At 50.4% G+C, this 25,039-nt stretch overlaps 2 protein-coding genes across 3 annotated transcripts; both read left to right on the top strand.

Annotated features, from left to right (window-relative positions):
- Positions 1-7,487: 7,487 nt before the first annotated feature.
- On the top strand, positions 7,488-23,155 carry LOC120649051 (copper-transporting ATPase HMA4-like). 2 transcript variants are annotated; one of them, XM_039925729.1, is made up of 9 exons: positions 7,488-7,932; positions 8,441-8,694; positions 9,049-9,794; positions 9,888-10,359; positions 10,446-10,613; positions 11,084-11,338; positions 21,617-21,739; positions 21,852-22,337; positions 22,426-23,155. In XM_039925729.1, exons 2-9 carry the CDS (start codon positions 8,443-8,445, stop codon positions 22,846-22,848), a joined length of 2,925 nt encoding a protein of 974 aa, XP_039781663.1. In that variant the 5' UTR covers positions 7,488-7,932; positions 8,441-8,442; the 3' UTR covers positions 22,849-23,155. The 2 variants fall into 2 exon arrangements, with proteins under 2 accessions (XP_039781663.1, XP_039781671.1); XM_039925737.1 differs by lacking the exon at positions 7,488-7,932 and adding an exon at positions 8,204-8,347 and having other exon boundaries at positions 22,426-23,133.
- A 135-nt stretch (positions 23,156-23,290) lies between these two features.
- On the top strand, positions 23,291-24,974 carry LOC120649083 (exopolygalacturonase-like). The gene is made up of 2 exons (XM_039925769.1): positions 23,291-23,908; positions 23,992-24,974. Exons 1-2 carry the CDS (start codon positions 23,414-23,416, stop codon positions 24,736-24,738), a joined length of 1,242 nt encoding a protein of 413 aa, XP_039781703.1. The 5' UTR covers positions 23,291-23,413; the 3' UTR covers positions 24,739-24,974.
- Positions 24,975-25,039: the final 65 nt, after the last annotated feature.

Below are 25,039 nucleotides of genomic sequence, written 5' to 3' on the forward strand. Positions count from 1 at the left end.
CTAGCTCATGAGTAACTCTAAACTAATTCTAACCAAAGAGATGTTTAGATGGAAATGTTAGATTGACAATAAATACACTTTCCCATGGGGAGAGAGTGGGGGAGGGGGGGAGGGAATAAGTGTTCACCTAAACTAACTCCAATAAGCACCGCTTTGGGATGGGTTAGATGCAAATAACCCCAATCTAACCCTCATATTTGGATACTTTAGAGCAACTCCAAAAGAACATGTATCCCACCCCTAATACATTTTTAAGGGAGAAAAATAAAAAATAGAAGTCCAACAACTCTCTCAAAGCTTCCCCAATCTTTCCGCGTTGCGAATCCCGTCGGTCTCGGGCGGAGCCACGTTGTGGACTGTGGGTGCGGCCGCACCCAGAAAAAAATTACAATCTCTTATCACCTTCAAATTTTTATCATGTTTGTTTGAATGTCATACATATGCTATGAAGTGCCACACCCCTCTGCTGCTCTCTAGCTTCGCCCCTGGTCTCGCCGTACATATTTTCGCTTCTCCGCTGCACCCCCAATCGGCCCGCAACCCTTCTTTGTCGCGCACGAGTATCCGTTCCTGTGACCTTTTTTATTTTGCCACGTGCGAGTTCATGGAAAGATACCGTCGCGGCGAGGGATGCCGCCTGCGCGAGCGGTACATGCAGCCACCCCCGCCCAACTGCTCTGTCCGACCAGCGCAGCAAAACTGAAGTTGGAGCTCCCATGTCCGACCATCCCTTCCTAATGGGCTCCCAGACCATTGCTGCTCCACCTATCAAAGGCTACCGCCTAACCTGCTGCTCATCCGTGTAGAAGTTCTTGGCGGCGGCGCTGGAGACCGCAAGGGGGAGGTGGTGGTGGTGCCTGGTGCGTGAGGGTAGTTGGATGTAGGGTTTTTAGTCTGCAGCACATTCCGAAAGTGTGATTTTGTCTCTCGCACACTCTTAAAATTGAATTTGTCTCTCACACACTATAAAATCAGCATTTGGTCTGTAGCACATTGAACCAATTAAAAAAACATTTTCAATTTGGTTGAGTGGGAGAGATTTGTGAAATGGCATTTATGCGCTTCTTCCTTTCTTCCCCAAGGTCCTGCTCTAATGGTGCCAGAGCTTGTGGCACTCCTTTCACGCCGTGGCGGCAGGAGTGCTCGCCCACCTCCGCTCCGCAGGGGTGGCCGTCCTCCGGGCCTCTCCGACGCGAAGCTCGCCCGCGCGGCCGAGTTTAGCTTCGCGTTCCCGCCGGACCTCCGCGCCGTCCAAGCCTCGGCGTGCCCTCGGGCCCCGGGTTCCCATGGTGGGGCCGCGAGGGCCTCTGCGCCGCGTTCGACCTCCCCGCCGTCGTGGCATCGCTGCAGACCGCGCGGGGCGTGCTGTGGCCGCGCATCGCCGGGGCCTTATCCATTCTCGCCGCCCGTGGAGGAGCCCGCGACCGCGCCGCCCGTCGCGCATAGCCCGGGGCCTCGCCGCCCGTCACGCTCGCATCCGCGCGGAACCCCGCCCGTCGTGGCACGCGGTTTCCCCTACAGCTCTAGTTCCAAGGATGAACGTGGAGAGCCCGCGATTTTCCCTCCAGCTCTAGTTCCCAGGATGTGGTGTAGTTGACGGTATCGTGATGTGCTGTCATTTCTTTGGGGCTTGCAAATTCTTGTGCGGAGGTAGGAAGGTGCTAGAGTCCGGCAACGCGGCGGTGCTGCTGCGGCACGCGGCGGCCAGGGACGAGGCGCCGGCCCGGGCGCCTGCTCCTCATCCTGAACGGCGACGACATGCAAGGAGCTGTGCCCATGTTGCATGAGGGCCCACGGGCTCCGGCGGCGCCGCTACAGGAGAAGGTGTTCCGCGCGCACCGCGCGTGGATACGAGAGGTGAGGGTGGCAGTAGACTCCGGCAGAAGCGGAGCGGCAGCAAATGTTGGAGGGGAACAGACGATGAAGCAAATGAGTGTTAGGAAAAAGATGACAGGTGGGCCTAAGGGTAAAATGGTTTTTTTTATTTTTTTTGAGCTAAAAAATGTTCAGTTTATTTAGTGTGGTGTGTAGCAGACCAAAACACTTTTTTATGGTGTGCTGGATACTAAATCGATGTTGACGATGTGCGCTGGACAAAATCACACTTTCGCGGTGTGCTACAGACTAAAAACTCTTGGATGTAGCCCAACTAATGGGCCCAATTATGATGACGTGATCTGTTTTAAAATATTAGGAGATAGTTATTAGCGTTATGCTATGGATTGATATATTTTTTAGGAAGAGAAACTTTTGAAATAGCCCCCAATACATTGTTTTGGGGAAATATTTTTTAGCAAACTCTTGGAGTTGCTCTTAGGGCGATTTGAGCCCCGAATAGCCCAAACTAACACTAACCCATAGATCCAGACATGGTCATTGTCTGAGTGCTCTGGCGATGAAGCTGCAAAAATGCTTAACCTTACGGTGGATCAAAGTAATAAATAGTAAACACCGCAATTGTCAAGGTTTAAAAAGTCAAACAACACAAAAATTCACCGTGGTGGTTACGTTACGGCGAGAAAAGACCAAGGAATATTAATTTTCTTTACACGTCTTTTGAAGCCTAAAGCTATGATGATATGCGAGACCACATCGGTGGCATATTCGCACCGGATCCGAGAGAAGAGGAACATGCAATCCAAGTAGTGAAACCCTTTGTTTTGGGAAAATGTCGTCGTGTGTTATACTCCGTCTATTTTTTTTATATAAGTGATGTTATATAATTCGAAAAGACCAATAGAGTTTAATTCATCATAATTATATTTTTATATAAACACAATACAAATGCAGATGCTCACATAGAACATGTATATGAACAACCTATTATTCTGAGCACCTTCGAGCTCTTGAGATTATGAAGTCTCCACGAGCGCTTCTCTAGCAACGAGCGGCACATCATCGTCGACAGGAACGTCGACTACTATTAAAACAAAACAACGTTCGTGTAATTCTAGGATAAATTAAAAACATACGAGCACATGTGTTAAGACAATAATTATTTAAATTATATGCGAGATTTGAATCTCAGATCTTTTCAGCATATTCATATTCCATGAAAATCACTCCAAATTTGGCTGGAAATTAGGTGTATTTCAACATATTCATACTTAGCAAACCTTTTAGTTCAACATTGATATTGCAACTACACATCGCTGGTGCTAATGGAATTTGAATTGCAGGTGTGTTAACCATAAAAAAATGAATGTTGCGTATAATTGGACTTGCCACCTGTTTCTGTTTGAAGTACCTTTGCGCAGAAACAGCTTTGCTGAAGTCGCCCGTGTCCCGCGATCTTTTTCGTTTTTTTTCTCTTTAAAAGGCGAAAGGAAGCAATAATGTATAGTGGATATGTGACGAGGAATTGCGTCGTCCCTAGTGCTTGGATGTTGTCCGGGGACAATGATCGGTTTTGATGCTGTTTCTTGTGATCGCCAAAGCGGACAACTTTTTCCTTGAGAAGACATAAAATTGGGCCCCAACTTTTCCTGATGGAGACTTCTTGAATTTTCCGTGTACGTGCATGTGGATTATACTTCAAATGTACTAGTAGTCAATCACAAGATGTTGTGGCTAACTTATAAAACCGTGCAAAAACTTGCACGAACAGACAAACCTTATTGCAAAACCGTCCATTCGGAGAAAGTTTGCACGAACAAAACCACGGGCACGGCGCTCGAAATCCCTTCCGCGCAGCATCACAACGGATGGCCGCAGCGATGGCCAATCCCAATCAGCCCTGTGACATCCGGCAACACCACCTCCGCGGTTGGACTCCGCTCGCCTCCAACCCGGCGCAGCAGCAGCGTGCCCGTCGCGGGCGCGCCACGCGCCTCCCGTAGTCCTCGCGGTGGCGGGCGCGCGTCGGGACCAGGGTTTTTTTTCCCGACCGGTCCGGTGAAACCGCCGCCCTCCGGTAGCGGTTTACCGGACCGGTTTGACCGGTAACCGGTGAAAACCGATTGAATTCAAATCCAAATTCAAATAAATTCAAAAGCTCCCGTGCAACCGGTTCCGACCGGTTTACCGGCCGGTTTGATCGGTTTGAATTCAAATCCAAATTCAAAAGGTCCCGTGCAATTGGTTTATCAGCCGGTTTGACCGGTTTACCGGCCGGTTTGACCGGTGGGCCTTAATGGGCCGGCCTATTTTTTTCTTTTTTTATATTTAACTTTAAATCTCCGCAAACTATAATAAATGAACGAATTTTTGAGAAAATTTGATACCATTAGATTCATCGCACCGAAGTATTTTTAAGAATTTTTTGGGAACTTTTCATTTTTTGAATTTAAATTTAAATTTTGAATTTTGGCCAGTTGGGTACCGGCTGAAACCGAAACCGGTCCGGTCCGGTTTGACCGGTCAAACCGGACCGGTTCCCACCGGTTAGGTGAACCCTGGTCGGGACGCGAGCTACTTTTGGCCGCGGCGCCGGCGCCCCTGCAGGCTCGACGTGCGCGTGCAAGCGACAAAAGCAAGAGATGCCGATCGAGAGACTGCCCAACCACCCGTCCCTTCCTCGTCGGGTCATTGGAGATTTGGAGTGGAGTGGAGCTGCAGCTGCTGGCCTTTCGCCTGGCCCGCTCGCGCCCACCGCCCCCATGGTCGCCACCGCACGCGCCACGCCGCAACGACGGCGCAGGCGGCGAGCGGGTAGCCTGGTAGGCACGTCCGGCCGGCCGTTCGTGTCGTTCCATCCAGAGTTTAACTTACCGACCGGTCCGGCCAAACCGGCGGAGTCCGGTTCCGGTATACCGATCCGGTTTGGCCGGAAACCGATCGGAACCGGTCAAATTTAAATTTGAATTCAAAAGCCGCCGTGCAATCGGTTCGGACTGGCTTACCGGCCGGTTTGACTGGTAACCGGCCAAATTCAATTTTTTTTATTTTTTATTTAAATTCAAATGCCCGCAAAGTATACTAAATAAATGTTTGTATAATATATTTTAGCCTAAATGAACCCTCCAATCCTCTTTTGTACTACTTTTACATTGTATTTGTATACTTTTATATGCACGTTTTTTTGTTTAACTTCAAATCCCCGCAAACTATACTAAATGAACAAATTTTTGAGAAAATTTGACATCATTAGATTCATCGCACCTTGAAGTATTTTTAGGATTTTTTTGAGAATTTTTCATTTTTTTAAATTCAAATTTAAATTTTGAATTTGGGCCGGTTTGGTACCGGCCCAAACCAGAACCGGGCCGGACCGGCAACCGGTCAAACCGGACCGGTTCCCACCGGTTTGGTGAACCCTAGTTCCATCCCGTTCTCATGTCATCTCCGCATCCCATTTCCCATCCCGGAGTCGCTCGACCCGCTCCGTCCTCGCTCCAGGCACCCCACGGTGGAGGCCGCCGGTAGGTACCAGCACCAGCGCTCCAGCAGTCTCGGAACAGACCGGAGCGGCTCGGCGACGGCGCGTCCGCCTCGCCGCCGACGGCGCCGGCCGGCGAGCCGCTTTGGGGGCGGGGCTAGCCCGCACGTCAAGTCGTGGACAGAGGAGCGGCAGGGCCAGAACGCCAGAGAATAGACTGGCAAGTACTGGCCAGTGGCCACGCCGCACCGCACCAGCAGCCTCCCTTTTCCGCGCTCAACTCGAGCTGTTCGCGTCACGAGCAAAGCAGGCCGGGCCCACCGGGGCCCCGGCCGCCCCACTCCACAGTCCACCCCACGCGGACGAGCCTCTCTGCGTAACCGCAGGGGGACTGGACGTTGGTATCGTCGACGTCAGCTCGTGGAGTGGAGTGGAGGTAGGACCGTAGGAGGCGGGTGCGGCTCCAAAGGGCAAAGGCTACTGTGTACTGTACTGGCATGCCGCGACCCGGCTAGTCCGTGGACCTGGTCCACGGCTGCAGTGCCGGCATGATGGTCTTCTCTCGTGCTGAACTGGCTGGTTTGCTCACCAGAGGCCCAGAGCGTGTCCGGATTACACTACCCTCTCCGTTTGTTTATCTACGTCAGGTCAAGCATTTTTTTGGAGGTGACAATAGACGTAAGATAAAGTAGGCGTATATGTTTGAGAGTTTACGTGTCTCCGCTGCATTTCTGAAAAGATAGCCATGCATTTCACTCCACTTTCTTGAAGCTGATATGCACAACTCGCATTGTTTCTTTCAGCGATTCAGGCACAGATTTTGTGTACTACGTGGATACCAACAACAGCGAGCAAAAACTCTCTCATTGCCTTCTCTTACTCCTAGGATATGTACCTTTAAAATGTAGGGTAGATGTGCAGCCTGTTTAGCGTAAAGTCAGCTTCAACCTACCGGAGAACATAGGCTGCGAAAATGTTTGGGTTTTCATACTATAGCACATTTCGTTATTATTTGATGAATAATATCTAATAATGGATAATTAGGCTTAAAAGATTCATCTCGTGCTAATCAGTTAGACTGTGTAATTAGTTATTTTTTTACTATATTTAATACTCCATGCATGTGTTTAAAACATTCGATGTGACAGCTACTTAGGGAATTTTTTGAGAAGGGCCACAGTACAATACATTTCGTTAGATGTCGGCATCAAAGTCACAGTCAACAGTTCTTAATCGCAGTGTTTTTTTGGGTGGGGGGGGGGGGGGGCGCGGGTAAGGAATCACAAAGTGCTTGGCCTGCAGTACGTGACACGTGCAGATGGTTCGAAAGTCAAAACTGGCCCCAAACAAGTTTGAATTGAAAAACCGGCTATGGCTATTCAATCCACGACGTCCCAATTAGATGATTCATGTCTACGAGAATTGAATAAATTTAGGTGATTTTTGCGGCTCATTTAGGGCCTGTTTGTCTTCGCTCACGAGGAACCCGCGACTAGGCCTCGCGGCGATGCAGAGAATCGAGATTGTGGCTGCGATTTCCGATTCTTGATTTTCAGTACAAACTCTGCCCGCCAACTGAAGCCGCGACGTAGATAATTGACCGTATCGCAAGGCGTTTGGCGGGATTTTTTCGCTTCTCGCGTTCTCTCGCCGGAAAAGCAGCTTATAATCGTATCCAAACAGGCCCTTAGTTGCGCACATTTGGAGACACCGCGACGCGCGTAGGGTTCAAAAGTCCAAACTGTCTGCAGACAAGTTTGAATTTTAAACCTGGCTATGGCTATTAAATCCACGACGTCCCAATCCGATGATTCATGTGTAGGAGAATTGAATAAATTTAGGTGAAATTTGCGGCTCATTTGGTTGCACACATTTGGAAACATCACGACGCGCGGATGGTCCAAAAGTCAAAGCTGTCTCCAAACAGGTTTGAATTTTAAACCCGGATATGACTATTAAATCCACGGCGTCCCAATCCGATGATCCATGTGTAGGAGAATTGAATAAATTTAGGTGAAATTTGCGGCTCATTTGGTTGCGCACGTTTGGATCACGCGTGGAGATCGGAATTCTCTAGAACCGTGGAGACGGAAAAGAGGTGTCCAAAAAATTCGAGCGGAGAAAGCGAGCGCCGCACTAGGGGGAGGGAAGGGCGAGGGAATCCAAACTCAAATCAAACTCGTCCGAATTTTCAAAAGGCATCCGACAAAATCCGTCGCATTCTCCTTCAAATTCGCCCCGAATTCCCCACGAAATATAAACAAACCCGCCGCAACGCGTCCTCGCCGTCTCCACCCCCCGCCCCGCGCCGCACCACCTCGAGGCGGCCCGCTTCACGCCGCCCCTCCCCTCCGCGTCGTCCTCTTACTCTACTACGCCGCCGCACGAGGCACCTGCCTCTCCTCCTCGTCCGCCTCAAAACCCCCCCGCAGCCCGCGCGGGCGCCGCCACCGCCACCGCCACCGCCACCGCCACCGCCGCGCGCTCAGTGGAGGCGGGGCGCGTGAGCTCGTCGCCGAGGCCGGGGGCCGAGGTGAGCGCCCGTCTCCGCCGGCTCGCGCGCTTCCGCCGCCGCGTCCCAGTTCCCGGCTGGATTGATTGATCAGAGGTTTCAGGTTTGTGTTTCTCCCCCCCTGTATTTCCCCGTCCCTCTTCGTGGCGTTTGGAGTCGTTCGTTGGCTGATTGATCGGTGATTGGTGCGCGGGTTTCTCGTGAGCAACGGCGTTCCTCTATTGCTTTCTGTCTGAAAATTTTAATTGGGGGAAGGGAACGCTCGCTGTCGTGGTGTCGTACGTTGTTCCGTGAGTCAGTGGTGGTTGAGTGTGTCTTTTTCAGGGCTTGTGGCCTAATAAATGATGTCTCTGATGCTGTCGTTGCATCATTGCACGATGATTCAGCGGTTAAAGTATGGTTCCTGAATTAGCAATTTAGCGTGACCTTTAACTGTCCAGATAATTGAGGTGTGCTGTTGGCTGCAATCTGCTCGCGGATCAAGCTCTAGTTGCAATGCAGATGCTGCTGCCGAGCTAGTGAATAGCAGTGATTTTATCCAGTTACATCTAGCTTGTGCAGACATCTAACTTGCACCTACTTGCAACTGATCTTTGGTGATCCTGGGACAGGCATGGAGCAGAATGGAGAGAGCCACCTCAAGGAGCCGCTTCTCCCGGCGTCTTCTGGAGCTTCTCCAGCCGGGGTGTCTCCAAGGAAGGAGAGGAAGACGAGGAAGGTCATGTTCAGTGTCCGTGGCATCTCCTGCGCTTCCTGTGCCGTGTCGATAGAGACCGTCGTGGCAGGCTTGAAAGGGGTGGAGAGCATCCAGGTCTCCCCGCTTCAGGGCCAGGCTGTGGTTCAGTACAGGCCGGAGGAAACTGATGTAAGATTATCATGGCTGCTATCTTTGCTCCCTTTTTTTACCCCTTTAGTGTAACATGAAATGTTTTTAATTGTGCGGGCCAGTCTGTTGGTGACAACATAGGACCCGTTGTACATGTTGCTGTATTTTTGTTTTACATGCTAGGAAGATTGTTTGAAATTGTGTCGACAAATTAATTGACAAGATTGATAAGGAACCATGCATCTGTCACCTATCAATCTGTTCTGTAGTAATTTCCGATCCATGTGTGCACACTCAAACCTAAAATTATAAATCATGAAATAATGACAAAATATGTAGCGCATGAGGGTGTTATTTGTAATATTTCCTCAGTTGTGATTCTTATTCTTCCAGGCAAGAACCATAAAGGAGGCTATCGAGGAGCTCAACTTTGAGGTAGATGAACTTCAAGAACAAGAAATTGCCGTTTGCAGGCTTCGCATAAAAGGAATGGCTTGTACAAGCTGTTCTGAATCTGTTGAACGGGCACTTCAAATGGTACCTGGAGTTAAAAAAGCTGCGGTGGGTCTTGCTCTAGAGGAAGCTAAAGTCCACTATGATCCAAATGTCACTAGTCGTGATCTTATAATTGAGGCTGTTGAAGATGCTGGATTTGGGGCTGATCTCATTAATTCTGGGGATGATGTGAACAAGGTGCATCTAAAGCTGGAGGGTGTGAATTCTCCAGAAGATGCCAAGCTCATTCAGTCGGTACTGGAAACTGCTGAAGGGGTGAACCATGTTGAATGGGACACAGTAGAGCAGACGATAAAAGTTGCATATGATCCTGATATCACTGGTCCAAGATTACTTATTGAGCGCATTCAGAACGCTGCAAAGCCCCCTAAATGCTTTAACGCTACCTTGCACTCACCACCAAAGCAAAGAGAAGCAGAGCGCAATCACGAGATTAGGAATTACAGGAACCAATTTCTCTGGAGCTGCCTGTTTACGGTTCCTGTGTTCCTGTTCTCCATGGTTCTTCCTATGATTTCTCCTTTCGGGGATTGGTTGTCTTACAGGATCTGCAACAACATGACAATAGGCATGCTATTACGGTGGTTGCTATGTTCCCCAGTTCAGTTTATTGTTGGTTGGAGGTACACTCTCAAGTCTCCAGCAACTATGATTGTTTTATCAATTCCTAAACTGCATTACACCTTGTAATTATCTATGATTGATTTTACCTGCAGATTTTACATTGGAGCCTATCATGCACTGAAACGAGGATACTCAAACATGGATGTGCTGGTTGCTTTGGGAACCAATGCTGCCTACTTCTATTCTGTGTATATTGTTCTGAAAGCACTAACATCAGCCTCATTTGAAGGAGAGGACTTCTTTGAAACTAGTGCTATGTTGGTATCTTTTATATCGTTGGGAAAATATCTGGAGGTGGTGGCGAAGGGAAAGACATCAGATGCATTGTCTAAATTGACAGAGCTTGCACCAGAAACAGCTTGTCTTCTTTCTTTTGACAAGGATGGAAATGTCATTTCAGAAACAGAGATCAGCACTCAGTTACTTCAAAGAAATGATGTCATCAAGATTGTGCCTGGCACAAAAGTCCCTGTTGATGGTGTTGTCATCAAAGGTCAAAGCCACGTCAATGAAAGTATGATAACTGGGGAAGCAAGGCCTATTGCAAAGAAACCAGGAGACAGGGTAAATATTTTTTTTTGTTATGATTGTATTTTTTTGGGGTTTGTGCATAATCTATTTGCTCTGATGCTTTAATTTGTTTTTAATAGGTTATTGGGGGAACTGTAAATGATAACGGTTGCATAATTGTTAAGGCCACCCATGTTGGGTCACAAACAGCTTTGTCGCAAATAGTTCAGTTGGTTGAAGCTGCTCAACTTGCAAGAGCTCCAGTGCAGAAGTTAGCTGACAAAATTTCAAAGTTTTTTGTTCCAACTGTAAGTTACCTGTTACTTTCTCCAGCAAATTTCTTCCCTGTTATGTTTTAACAATTTTTTCTCATGCGAAATTGGAACATGGCCAGATCATCCTACATGCACTGTGTTCCTTACTTGGATCACCGCAGTGAACTTATCACATTAAAGTTTTGAACATAATAAATATGAGTAGGTGTTTTATACTTGGGCAGAGTTCAGCTGGAAACTGTGTAGAGGCTACTGCATGGTCATTATTCTCTAAACTGGTGGAGAATTTTTTTTCCCTGTTCGATTAATGAGGGCTGCTTGCATCTGGGAATACCAGTTCAATTAGTTCATGGTTCATTCCTGCTCATTATTTGACCAGTTTCCAGCAGTAACTGATGGATTAATTATGGGAAGCTGGACATGCAGTTGTTCTGATGTATGCCTGCTATGAGGCTTCCTTTATAAGCTTATTTTTGCCTCATATTGTCCCTTCTCATTTTAAGGTGGTGGTGGCTGCATTTCTTACATGGCTTGGCTGGTTCATACCTGGACAATTTCACCTCTACCCCAAGCAATGGATTCCAAAGGCCATGGATAGTTTTGAGCTTGCTTTGCAGTTTGGAATTTCCGTACTAGTTGTTGCATGCCCATGCGCTTTGGGGCTTGCTACACCAACTGCTGTTATGGTTGCCACTGGGAAAGGTGCTTCTCAAGGTGTTCTCATTAAGGGCGGAAATGCGCTCGAGAAAGCTCATAAGGTAAAGCAAGATATTGTTTCTTCTCCAGAAGACTGTAGTAAAAGTGGCACATTATTGTTAGATGTATATGTGTATCTTGTAGTTTCCCCATTGTATAAGGGGTTTTGTGTATATTTCCTAATACATATACATGTATATATTCGGGCCTAGAGCCCTCATGATGAATACAAGTGCTATTCATAACATGGTATACAGAGCCAAAATTTAGGGTTAGGGTTCCTCTCTCCCTAATCCCTCATCTGCACGTCGCACTTGCGTGCACCTAGTTGGCTGCTTCGTTGTGCAAGCCTCCATCGATCCTTTGTTCTTGGTTGTGCCGTCCCGTCCGTGAATTTCGTGGCCGCGCCGCCGCCCTTCCGTGTACGTGTCCACGGAAGCTTGTGGTGGCGGACTTTCGTCTTCGGGTACGTGTCCACCGGGACAAACGTGCCAAGATTGCGAGAACAAAGTGGTGGAAGCTTAGAGGGGAAGCGGCACAAGCGTTTAAGGAAAGGATGCTAGGTGAGGGGCCTTGGGAAGAAGGAGAAGATGCAGATGATATGTTGCTAAGGATGGCAACATGTGTTCGGAAGGTGGCCTCAGAGGTGTTTGGCGTGAGTAGGGGAGGCAAACAGGAGGGAAAATACACCTGGTGGTGGAACGACGAGGTGCAAAGGGCTATTAAGGAGAAGAAGGAGTGTTTCAAGCACCTACACCTTGACAAGAGTGCAGCCAACATCGAGGGCTATAAATTAGCGAAGAGGGTTGCAAAGCGAGCTGTGAGTGTAGCAAAAGGTAAGGCGTATGATGACCTGTATCAGCGGCTAGGCACGAAAGAAGGGGATAAGAACATTTATAGGATGGCTAGGATCCGCGAGCGGAAGACAAGGGACATCAACCAAATCAAATGTATTAAGGATGGGACAGATCGACTGCTAGTGAAGGATGAGGAGATCATGGATAGATGGAGAGAGTACTTCGACAAGTTGTTTAATGGGGGAGTGAGAGCCCTACCCTTGAGTTAGATGACTCTTTTGACGATACCAACAGACGTTTTGTGAGGAGAATTCAGGAGGTAGAGATCGGGGAGGCTTTGAAGAGAATGAAGGGAGGTAAAGCGATGGGCCCTGATGGTATCCCCATTGAGGTGTGGAGATTCCTAGGAGATAGAGCAATAGTATGGTTAATTAAGCTTTTTAATCTCATTTTTCGGTCAAAAAAGATGCCGGAAGAATGGAGGAGAAATATATTAGTACCTATCTTCAAAAAACAAGGGTGATGTTCAAAGTTGTACTAACTACTGTGGGATTAAGCTGATGAGCCATACGATGAAGCTTTGGGAGAGGGTTATCGAGCATCGCCTAAGAAGAGTGACAAGTGTGACCCAAAACCAATTTGGGTTCATGCCTGGAAGGTCAACCATGAAGGTGATTTTCTTAATACGACAATTGATGTAGAGATATAGGGAGCAGAAGAAGGACTTGTACATGGTCTTCATTGACCTTGAGAAAGCATATGACAAAGTACCGAGAAATATCATGTGGTGGGCCTTGGAGAAACACAAAGTCCCAACTAAGTACATTACCCTCATTAAGTATATGTATAAGGATGTGACGACGTTTGTCCGGACATGTGATGGCAACACCACTGACTTTTCTATTAACATAGGCCTACAACAGGGGTCAGCATTGAGCCCTTATTTATTTGTTTTAGTGATGGATGAGGTCACAAGGGATATACAAGGTGAGATCCCTTGGTGTATGCTCTTTGCTGATGATGTGGTGCTAGTTGACAAGAGCAGGGCAGGGGTTAATAGGAAGTTAGAGCCGTGGAGACGCACGTTAGAGTCGAAAGGGTTCAGACTTAGTAGGACCAAGATCGAGTACATGATGTGCGATTTCAGCGCGACTAGGCATATGAGGGAGACGTTAGTCTAGATGGGCAAGTGGTGGTCCAGAAGGATATTTTTCGGTATTTAGGATCGGTGCTACAAAAGGATGGCGACATTGATGAAGATGTTAGGCATAGAATTTCAGCTGGCTGGTTGAAATGACGGCAAGCTTCTGGCATTCTTTGTGACAAGAGGGTGCCACAAAAGCTAAAAGTCAAATTCTATAGGACAGCAATTCGTCCGGCGATGTTATACGGTGCTGAATGTTGGCCTACAAAAAAGCGACATGTCCCGCAACTGAGTGTAGCAGAGATGCGGATGTTGCGGTGGTTTTGTGGGCACACAATGAGGGATAGAGTCCGGAACGAAGTTATTCGGGATAGGGTCGGGGTGGCACCAATTGAGGAGAAACTTATCTAGCATCGGCTGAGATGGTTTGGACATGTCCAACGAAGGCCTCCTGAGACGCCGGTGCGTAATGGGGTTCTTGAGCGGGTCGATAATGTAAAGTGGGGTAGAGGTAGACCTAAATTGACGTGGTATAAGTCGGTTAAGAGAGACCTTAAGGATTGGAATATCTCTAAAGAGGTAGCTTTGGATAGGAGCACTTGGAGACTAGCTATCAATGTGCTTGAACTTTGAACTTATTTCTTTCGGGTTTCATCTCTAGTCTACCCCAACTTGCTTGGGAAAAAAGACTATGTTGTTGTTGTTGTTGCCGCCGCTGTAGAAGGGATAGAATTGGTGTAATGGATGATTGTATTAGCCTGAGCCTTGAGGCTGAATATATAGGGGTACATGACTTGGAGGGCAAGAAGCCTCTCCTACAGATCTGGTAGGATACGGATACAATCCTAATCTACCTAATATAGAGATATCCCTAATATACTCTAACATCCCCCCGCAGTCACAGCGGGAGCGTCGCAGACGGTGAGACTGGAGAGAAGTCGATAAACTGACATCCCCCCGCAGTCACAACGGTCAGTACGCCGCAGATGCTGTGGCTGGAGTGGAAAACCACAAGGTTGCTCAAGCAGATGATAGCCCTTTGTGCCGATGTCGAGGTAGCCGAGGTGAGGACGAGTAGCCATGGTCGATGATGCCGTACGTAGAGTAGCCGTGGTCGACGTAGCTATGTCGAGGTTGCCGAAGACATGGAGCCGCACATGAAGCCGCGGGCGCACGAGGAGGCGCCATGGTGGTGGCGTAATGGAGAAGACGCCGGAGACGAAGATGGCGACGCGTCGAGGCAGTCGTAGAGGGAGCGATGCCGAAGTCGATGCAGTCAGGCCATCGGGCGACACATTCCAGAGTTTGCCAGGCTCGAGAACGCATCGAGGACGATGGGCACGCACCGGTGTTGCCAATACCGGACGTGCAAGGGAGGATGCACAACCAGACGCCGTCGCCGGGGGGACCAGCAGAGAAGGCCTCCATGGCGGTCGCAGGCGCAGAAGAAGGCGAGGTAGAAGATGCCAACGCCTGCTGTTGCTGGAGTAGACGAAGTAGTCGGGGACGAGATGACGATGCTGGCGACGTGGTTGTGCTAGACGAAACGATGAGGGGAATCCAGACTTTCTAGCACAAGGCCGAGTGATCCGGATGACGCGGCGGCGGTGCTCGAAGGAGATGGCGAAGAACCCGTACAGCTTGACGAAGACCATGCGCGAGACGCGCAGCGATAAGTCAACGATGAGGTCGTGGACGTAGTCGGCGGCGTTGAGGATGCAACGGCGAAGGAGACCATGGGTGGCGCCGCGGCTGCCCGAAGAGGCGAAGCAGCGGCAGCCCTCCATACTCGGGGAAGAGGTGCGCAGTACGAGGACGGACGTCACGGGAGCTGGGTGGATCACGCACATCGGCTGATCAGACCGAGTAGCGTGAGGCGAGACGACGGTGGGCGAAGTCGGTGAAGGCGTCCCGATCGGTGAAGGCGACGACGAGCCGGCGAAGCTCGACGTGCGGACGAGGCGGCGATGTAGGCGGCGGCGCAAACGAGCGCCCCCTAGGGTGCCGGCCATCTCGCCATGCCGCAGGGTCGAAGAGGAAGAAGAGGCCGGTGAAGTCGATGCCGACGTCGAGGTAGAGGCGCGAAGTCGACGGGCGGTGGGCGACGCAATCCCGATCTCTGATCGGGCAAAAGAAAAATTGATACAGCAAGCAGCTTCTCTGGTAGTACCTCTGGGGTGCACGTAGCTGAAACCCTTATCCTCTCTTTCCTCTCTGCCCGCAGCCCACCATGGCCAAAGACCAAAGGCAGAGCACGAGTGAGAAAAGGAAAAACAGAGGCGAGGGAGCACTCGGACGAAGGCTGGCGTGGACGGAGCTCCTAGCCGGCGGCGGCGAGGATCGCGTCGGGATGGGCGGCGCCTGGGCTGGCCGTTAACAACAGGAGCCCACACGAGGCAGAGTCGGCGGGGCGGAGCCGCACCGAAGAGCCATCCCAGAGGATTCCGCCGGTCGAGCGGCGCGGATCCATCCCGCAAGGCAGAGGAGGCGGGGCGGAGCCGTCCCGGAGGAGTCCGCTAGTCGGGCGGCGCGGATCCCCCCGCTAGGCAAAGGAGGCGGGGCGGAGCAGGGGCGTCGCCATGTAACCAGCCGACGACAAGGTGAACGCACCACGCCGAGGCCCCTGCTGCCACCACGGCAGCACGGGGTAGGACGCAGGTGCTGCATGAGCCCGCGGCTGCCACCATGGCAGCGCGGAACGGAGGTGTCGTCGACGATTTCCATGGCGGGTGTTGAGGTACGACCGGATCTGCTGCTGCTTGACGCGATCTGGCGGCGGATTAAACTGATCCGCCGCGGAGAGGGGCGCTGCCCCCGGCGGAGGTCATGGGCGACCTCCCCGGGGGCGCGCTAGGAGGCCGTCGAGGGGGCGCTTTGGAGGTGCGCCGTGGAGGACGGCCGGCGGCGCGCGGAGGGCGGGGTGCGAGAGGGGCAGCGGAAGATTAGCCTAGGATCTCAAACCCTAATCTCGTGATACCATGTAGAAGGGATAGAATTGGTGTAATGGATGATTGTATTAGCCTGAGCCTTGAGGCTGAATATATAGGGGTACATGACTTGGAGGGCAAGAAGCCTCTCCTACAGATCTGGTAGGATACGGATACAATCCTAATCTACCTAATATAGAGATATCCCTAATATACTCTAACAGCCGCCCTTCCGTGGCCGCACCGTCGCCGCCCCTCCGTGGCCGCGCCGCTGCCGCCTCTCCGTGGTCGTGCCGCCGCCGCCCGACTGGTGCCGCTCCTGGACTCCGCCCGCCCCCCAGAAGCCCGCACTGCCGTCGGGATCCGGCATGTCCGCCAGGAGCGCCGCCCCTGGGCTCCGCCCCGCCTTGCCAGGCCGCTTGGGTGTCGTCGGGACATCTTTCTGCTGCTGCCCTCGGCGGGATCCGTTGCCCTCAGCAGCCGCCGGGGTCCTCTCGCCGGGACGGGCGCGGTCCTCTGTTTTTTCCGGCTCAATCGAGCGCTACCAGGGCTAATGCTCCTGTGTAAGTAAAAACTAAAAAGAAAAAAGAAAGAAAAAAAAAGAGGACTACTGTTTTATTCGGTGGCTTCTTGCGACTTTTTTTGTCGCTTTATTTTGTCTCGGATTTATCAGTAGGGTACTCAAAAAAAAACCTGCTGCCGCCGCCACCACCGCTTTATTTTGCGCTCTCGCCGTCGACCGCCGCTTTCATTTGTGCTCTTGCTGACGACCGTTGCTGTTTGGGATGGCGACTCCTTCCGTTCCGCCATCCGGTGGTGTGCAGATTACGCGGTGTCCGGTGCTTTTCAATGGCACCAACTATCGCGATTGGGTTCCTCGTCTACGCTGGCACATGCGTGGTCTTCGTCTTTGGGAGTTCCTTACTGGTGATATATCCTGTCCACTTGCTCCTATTGTTCCTGCTCGGCCTACTATTCCTGATAATGCTACTGACACCGTGAAGACGAAGCTGGTTGATGAGTATGATGCTAGTATGAAGTCCTATGTGTCTCAGTTTACTACATACAGGGCATGGTTGGATGAGGATGCTCGTGCTGGTGCTGTTCTTGCTGCTAGTATGGAGGAGCAGTTTTCTGCAGAGATTGTTGGCTTTGAGCATGCACATCAGATGTGGGCTTTTCTTCGTGAGGGTTATGAGCCCACTGGTCAGTCTACCTATATTGCTGCTCTACGTCAGGAACATCTATTGCGCCAGGGTGATTCTACAGTTGATGATTTCTATGCTCAGATGTCTGCAGTGTGGCGTCAGCTTGATTCTATTGGTCCTCCACTATCACCCAGCACTTGTGACTCGTGTAAGGCTCAGAAGGTTGCTCTGGAGACTAGGCGCACTTATGACTTTTTGAGTCGTCTTCGTGACGAGTTTGAGCAGCTTCGAGCTCAGTTGGTTTCTCGTGTGCCCTGTGTCTCTCTGGTGGAGGCTCTTGCTGCTGTTCGTAATGAGGAACTCCGTCTTCGTAGTGCTGGTCTATTGCAGTCTTCGTCTTCTTCAGTATTGGCTGCTCGGTCTTCTTCATCTACAGCTGTCACCCCTCCACCTAAGGCGCCTCTTTCAGCAGCGTCTTCTTCTGAGGGAGGGAGGGGGTTGGTCGTCTTCACTGACTATTGTGGTAAGAAAACTCATGTGGAGGCATTTTGCTTCAAGAAGAAGAAAGATCAGTCTCGCCGAGGTGGTAGTGGTCGTGCTTCACAGGGTACAGGTAGTGCTGGTGGTTCTGATACTGGAGGCACTCAACGGAGTTCTGCTGGTTCTGAGACACAGGAGATGCTCATGTTGCTTCGTTGCCTTGCTGCCTCTGCGCCACCGGGAGCTGCTGGTTCTGTTACTCATTCCTCTGCACAGTCAGATGATGCTACTGCTTCTCAGTTTTCTTCAGGTAATTTTCCTTGGATTCTAGATTTTGGTGCTTCTTTTCATATGACTCCTGATCGCATCAGTCTTTCTTCCATTAGTACACCATCTATTCCTATCACTGTTCACACTACGGATGGATCGTCTCTCTCTGTTGCAGGGCAGGGAACTCTTTCGTCTCCCTCTTTTCATGTCCCTGTTGTTTCTTATGTTCCCAAACTAACCATGCAGCTTATCTCTGCTGGCCAGCTCACTGATCATGGTTGTCGTGTGATCCTTGATTCTGACTCTTGTTGTATTCAGGACCGCACGGGTCTCCTGGTTGGTACTGGCCCTCGTCGGCGTGATTCTCAGCGTCTTTGGGAGCTTGACTGGCTTCGTCTTCCTTCCGCTGCCTCTGCCAGTCTTGTTGGGTCTGCTGCATCTACGTCATCCACATCATCTTTTGCTCAGTGGCATCATCGCTTGGGACATCTCTGTGGCTCGCGTCTGTCTACGCTTGTTCGTCGTGGTCTTTTAGGGTCAGTCTCTTGTGATGTATCTCTAGAACAGTGTTAGGGTTGTCGTCTAGAAAAACAGCTACAACTTCCTTACTATTCTAGTGATTCGGTGTCGAAACATCCTTTTGATCTTGTTCATTCTGATGTATGGGGTCCGGCTCCCTTCGTTTCGAAAGGAGGCCATAGATATTATATCATTTTTATAGATGATTTTTCTCGCCACACGTGGGTTTACTTTATGAAAAATCGTAGTGAGGTTTTGTCTATCTATAAAAATTTTGCAACCATGATCCGTACTCAGTTTGATACTCCTATTAGGGTCTTTCGTGCTGATTCTGCTGGGGAGTATTTATCTGGAGCACTTCGTCAGTTTCTTTCTGAGCAAGGCACTCTTGCTCAATTCTCTTGTCCTGGTGCTCATGCTCAGAATGGTGTCGCTGAGCATAAGCATCGTCATTTGCTTGAGACTGCTCGTGCTCTTATGATTGCTTCTTCTATTCCACCCCATTTTTAGGCTGAAACTATTTCCACTGCCACTTATCTGATTAATATTCAGCCCTCATCCTCTCTTCATGGTGGGATTTCGTATGAGCGTCTTTGTGGCAAGCTTACTGACTATTCTTGTCTTTGCCTTTTTGGATGTGTGTGCTATGTGCTTTTTGCACCTCGTGAGCGCACTAAGCTGACCGCTCAATCTGTTGAGTGTGTTTTCTTGGGATATAGTGCTGAGCATAAGGGTTATCGTTGTTGGGATCCAGTTGGCCGTCGGATATGGGTTTCACGGGATGTTACTTTTGATGAGTCTCGTCCTTTTTATCCTCGTCCTTCTCCTGATGCTTCTCATGCATCTGTCATTGAGCCACTCTCTTTCCTACTATTTCCTGATACTCCTATTGCCCCTCCACACCTAGTGCCTTCCTCTGAGGTTTCTGTTGAGTCTCCTATAGTTCCTTCACCTGTGGAGCCTTCTTCTATGGCTCCTTCATCTGTGGTCCCTTCTTTTTCGGAGGATATTCCACCGGTTCCTGTGGGCACTGCTTATGACAGTAAACCGCCTGTCACACGTGTTTACACACGTACTCGGCGGGTTGTGAAACCATCTTCTGATGCACCATCTCCTTCTGATGAGCCATCTACCTCTGTTGCACCTTCTCCTCTTGATGATTCATCTTCTTCTGATGTATTATCTCTTCCTGATGAGACAGCTTCTGCTGTGGGTTCTACACGGTATGCTCTTCGTGATCGGCAGTCGATTCGGCCTCCAGATAGGCTTGGATTTGCTGGTATTGTTCTTTCTGAGCCTACTTCTTATTGTGATGCCATTCATCATCAGGAATGGCAGCACGCTATGGCAGATTGGCAGAGGAGATTGCTGCTCTTGAGCGCACTGGCACATGGGATCTTGTTTTCTATTCCCGCACATGTCCGTCCTATCACTTGTAAGTGGGTTTACAAGGTTAAGACCCGCCCTGATGGTTCTCTTGAGCGCTACAAAGCTCGTCTTGTAGGGCGTGGTTTTCAGCAAGAGCATGGTCGGGACTATGATGAGACTTTTGCACCTGTGGCTCATATGACCACGGTTCGCACTCTCCTTGCTGTGGCTTCTGTTCGTGAGTGGTCTATATCTCAGCTTGATGTGAAGAATGCCTTTCTTAACGGTGAACTCCGTGAGGAAGTGTATATGCAGCCACCACCTGAGTATTCGGTCTCTGAGGGTATGGTTTGTCGTCTTCGCCGCTCGCTTTATGGCCTCAAGCAAGCTCCTCGTGCTTGGTTTCAGCGTTTTGCCTCAGTGGTCACTGCTGCTGGCTTTTCTGCCAGTACTCATGATCTTGCGCTCTTTGTTCACACTTCCTCTCGTGGTCGGACTCTTCTCCTTCTTTATGTTGATGACATGATCATCACAGGAGATGACCCTCAGTTTATTGCCTTTGTGAAGGCACGTCTCAGTGAGCAGTTTCTTATGTCTGATCTAGGTCCTCTCCGTTATTTTCTTGGGATCGAGGTTTCTTCCACACCTCAGGGTTTTTATCTATCTCAAGAAAAGTACATTCAGGATCTTCTTGATCATGCTTCTCTCACTGACCATCGTACTGTAGAGACTCCTATGGAACTTAATGTTCATCTTCGTGCCACTGATGTGGAGCTTCTTGCAGATCCCACTCGTTATCGTCATATTGTTGGGAGTCTTGTCTATTTTGGTGTTACTCGTCCTGATATCTCATATGCTGTACATATCCTGAGTCAGTTTATGTCTGCTCCCACTCAGCTTCACTATAGTCATCTCCTTCGTGTTCTGCGTTATCTTCGTGGGACCATATCTCGTCGCTTGTTCTTTCCGCGCTCCAGCTCCTTACAGCTTCAGGCATATTCTGATGCTACTTGGGCTAGTGATTCCTCTGATCGTCGATCTCTTTCTGCTTACTGTGTTTTTCTTGGTGGTTCTCTCATTGCTTGGAAGACTAAGAAGCAAGTTGCAGTTTCTCGTTCGAGTGCAGAGGCTGAGTTGCGAGTTTTGGCTCTTGTGACAGCAGAGGTTACTTGGCTGCGGTGGTTGCTTGAGGATTTTGGTGTTTCTGTTTCTGGGCCGACTTCTCTTTTGTCTGACAGTACAGGTGTCCATCAGCATTGCTCGTGATCCGGTGAAGCATGAGCTTACTAAACACATTGGTGTTGATGCTTCATATACACGAGCACATGTACAGGATGATGTTATTACTCTTCAGTATGTGCCTTCAGAGCTTCAGTTGGCAGATTTCTTTACGAAGGCACAGACCAGAGTTCAGCACAGGTTCTATCTCTCCAAACTCAGTGTCGTTGATCCACCTTGAGTTTGAGGGGGGTGTTAGATGTATATGTGTATCTTGTAGTTTCCCCATTGTATAAGGGGTTTTGTGTATATTTCTCAATACATGTATATGTATATATTCGGGCCTAGAGCCCTCATGATGAATACAAGTGCTATTCATAACAATTATTTCCTTTTCAAATGAACTCTGCTGTTGAAATTTGCATACTGAACTAATATCTCATTTTTCTTTTATCTATCTCTTTTGCAGATTAAAACTATCATATTTGATAAAACTGGAACACTGACTGTTGGTAAACCTTCTGTCATTCAAACAAAGGTCTTCTCGAAGATACCGCTTCTAGAACTCTGTGATTTGGCTGCTGGTGCTGAGGTTGGTTTCTAAACCACAAGAATACAAGATATCTTCCCACACAAATTTTATACTGAACAGTGAGTTTCCTGATATATTAGACCTGCCACTAATGCGTTTCTATCTTTTTCAGGCAAGCAGTGAGCATCCTTTATCAAAAGCTATTGTTGAGCACACAAAGAAGCTCAGGGAACAATATGGATCTCTCAGTGATCACATGATGGAATCGAGGGACTTTGAGGTACATCCAGGGGCAGGGGTCAGTGCCAATGTCGAAGGCAAGCTGGTTTTGGTTGGTAACAAAAGGCTCATGCAAGAATTCGAAGTTCCGCTGAGCCCTGAGGTGGAGGCATACATGTCTGAAATGGAAGAGCTTGCTAGGACCTGTGTTCTTGTTGCTATCGACAAGATTATTTGTGGGGCTCTTGCTGTGTCAGATCCTCTAAAGCCTGAGGCTGGCCGTGTCATCTCGTACCTTAAGTCGATGGGCATATCCAGTATCATGGTGACAGGTGATAATTGGGCTACAGCCAAATCCATAGCAAAGGAAGTGGGGATCGACCAGGTGTTTGCTGAGATTGATCCAGTTGGAAAAGCCGAAAAGATCAAGGACTTGCAGGTACAGTCTCCTATCCTTTTGTGCTGGGATTACTTCTGGCATTGTACGTTAGTAGTAGTCCTGCTTACATTGTTTTGTTTCATAATAGATGCAAGGGCTGACGGTGGCAATGGTCGGCGACGGGATAAACGACTCACCAGCCCTGGCTGCGGCAGACGTGGGAATGGCGATTGGCGCTGGCACAGACGTTGCCATTGAGGCCGCTGACATCGTCCTGATGAAGAGCAGCCTCGAGGATGTGATCACCGCCATCGATCTCTCTCGCAAGACCCTCTCCAGGATCCGGCTGAACTACGTGTGGGCCCTGGGCTACAACGTCCTGGGCATGCCCATCGCCGCCGGCGTCCTGTTCCCATTCACTGGCATCCGGCTCCCCCCCTGGCTCGCCGGCGCCGCCATGGCGGCCTCGTCGGTCAGCGTCGTCTGCTCCTCGCTGCTGCTCCAGCTCTACAAGAAGCCGCTGCACGTCGAAGACACGCTCAGGCCCACGGACGGCTCGGATTCAGTCTGACGACTGATCCCTCGGTCTCGATGTACTAACGAGCTTGTCGGCGCCGCTGATGTGTACCGACTACCGAGCCAGCACTGGCACACCTAGTGACCAAGAGGTACTACTGCTTATTGCAAACGGCCTGTTTGCTGATAAGTTTACCCAATCCTGATTGATTGTGTACAGAAAGTAGTTTCGTGCCACCATTTGGAACAGTTCACCGATTGATTGTCCAATAATTCATGCTATTCGCTGATGAATACGGAGTATATGTGAAACGGAATTGTGGCACATTGTGAAACGGAATTGAGGCACATTGTCAACTTCACCTTCTGGTAGCATTGCGGTTTTATATTTTCTTCCCAGAAAAAATTCGCATGCTCAAAATTTGGAGGACTGGTAATCTCTGGGTGTAGCCGGTTGGCCAGCCGAACCCCCCCTAAAAAGCAGAGGACACAAGGGCTCGCCGGCCGCGACATGCACGCACGGCCGAACATAGCACGCCGTCCGCGAGCATATATACCCGAGGTCGCGGCCAGGCAATGGCGCCCATCAACCGTACCGCGCACCGTACCTCGACGACGAAATGGCCCCCATCAACAATAATGTCGCGATGACGGTGGTGGCCGCGGCGGTGGCGCTGCTGCTGCTGGCGACGAACGCCGCCGGGGCGGCGTACGCGGCGCCCGCCGGAGGGGCGCCGTCGGTGCCGGCGGGCCCGCTGGACATCGTGCAGCTGGGCGCCAAGGGCGACGGCAAGACGGACAGCACGCAGGCGATCCTCAAGGCGTGGAAGAACGCGTGCGACGCGACGGGGACGCAGAAGATCGTGATCCCCGCGGGCAACTTCCTGACGGGCGCCATCGGGCTCAAGGGCCCCTGCAAGTCCTCCATCATCATCCGCCTCGACGGCAACCTGCTGGGCACCGGCGACCTCAGCGCGTACAAGACCAACTGGATCGAGGTCCAGAACGTCGACAACTTCGCCATCAACGGCCACGGCACCCTGGACGGGCAGGGCGCGCTCGTGTGGAAGCAGAACCAGTGCCAGAAATCCTACAACTGCAAGATCCTCCCCAACGTGCGTCTCTCTTTCTTTCTCTGACTTGTCGCTGCTTCTGTCAATGGCGGATGATGAACTACATGAATGGCAATGGCGTGCAGACCCTGGTGCTGGACTTCGTGAAGAACGCGCAGATCCGCGGCATCACGCTGCTCAACAGCAAGTTCTTCCACATGAACATCTTCTCGTGCGAGAACGTGGTGGTGGACAAGGTGACGATCACGGCGCCCGGCGACAGCCCCAACACGGACGGCATCCACGTCGGCGACTCCACCAACGTGACCATCAGCGGCGCCACCATCGGCACCGGCGACGACTGCATCTCCATCGGCCCCGGCAGCCGGGCCATCCGCGTCCAGGGCGTCAAGTGCGGCCCCGGCCACGGCATCAGCGTCGGCAGCCTCGGCCGGTACAAGGACGAGAAGGACGTGGAGGACGTCAAGGTCACCGACTGCACGCTGGCCGGCACCAGCAACGGCCTGCGCATCAAGTCGTACGAGGACTCCAAGTCGTCGCCCAAGGCCACCAAGTTCCTGTACGAGGGCATCACCATGGACAACGTCTCCTACCCCATCATCATCGACCAGAAGTACTGCCCCAACAACATCTGCGTCAAGTCCGGCGCCTCCAAGGTGGCCGTCTCCGACGTCATCTTCAGGAACGTCCACGGCACCTCCAACACGCCGGAGGCCGTCACGCTCAACTGCGCCAACAACCTGCCCTGCCAGGGCGTGCAGCTCGTCAACGTCGACATCAAGTACAACAAGTCCAACAACAAGACCATGGCCGTCTGCAAGAACGTCGCCGGCAAGTCCATCGGCGTCGCCAAGGAGCTCGCATGCCTCTGAATTGAAATCCCTCCCTCCGTCCGTCCGTTCCTCCATGCACGCACGCCGTCCATATATATATTATAGTACACAAAACTAATCTGTCCGGGGTCTGATTAATTATTGATCTTCTCTTCATTTTCCCTCCCTCCCTCCCTCCATTTTTCTTTAAATTTTTAGGCTAAGATCGATGAGAGGAACCGATCAGAGAGAGAGAGAGAGAGAGAGAGAGAGAGAGAGAGAGAGAGAGAGAGAGAGAGAGAGAGAGAGAGAGAGAGAGAGAGAGAGAGAAACAATCAATAGGCACGTGACACAATATGAT

The sequence above is a fragment of the Panicum virgatum genome, chromosome 1K (genome assembly GCF_016808335.1).
Source record: "Panicum virgatum strain AP13 chromosome 1K, P.virgatum_v5, whole genome shotgun sequence".
Classification (NCBI taxonomy): domain Eukaryota; kingdom Viridiplantae; phylum Streptophyta; class Magnoliopsida; order Poales; family Poaceae; genus Panicum; species Panicum virgatum.

Excerpts from the sequence above, each read along its gene's own strand:
- LOC120649051 (XM_039925729.1), top strand. The coding sequence starts at position 8,443 with ATGGAGCAGAATGGAGAGAGCCACCTCAAGGAGCCGCTTCTCCCGGCG. Across the intron at positions 11,339-21,616 it reads CGCTCGAGAAAGCTCATAAG|ATTAAAACTATCATATTTGA; the intron begins GTAAAGCAAGAT and ends TCTCTTTTGCAG. Across the intron at positions 21,740-21,851 it reads ATTTGGCTGCTGGTGCTGAG|GCAAGCAGTGAGCATCCTTT; the intron begins GTTGGTTTCTAA and ends TATCTTTTTCAG.
- LOC120649083 (XM_039925769.1), top strand. The coding sequence starts at position 23,414 with ATGGCCCCCATCAACAATAATGTCGCGATGACGGTGGTGGCCGCGGCG. Across the intron at positions 23,909-23,991 it reads ACTGCAAGATCCTCCCCAAC|ACCCTGGTGCTGGACTTCGT; the intron begins GTGCGTCTCTCT and ends AATGGCGTGCAG.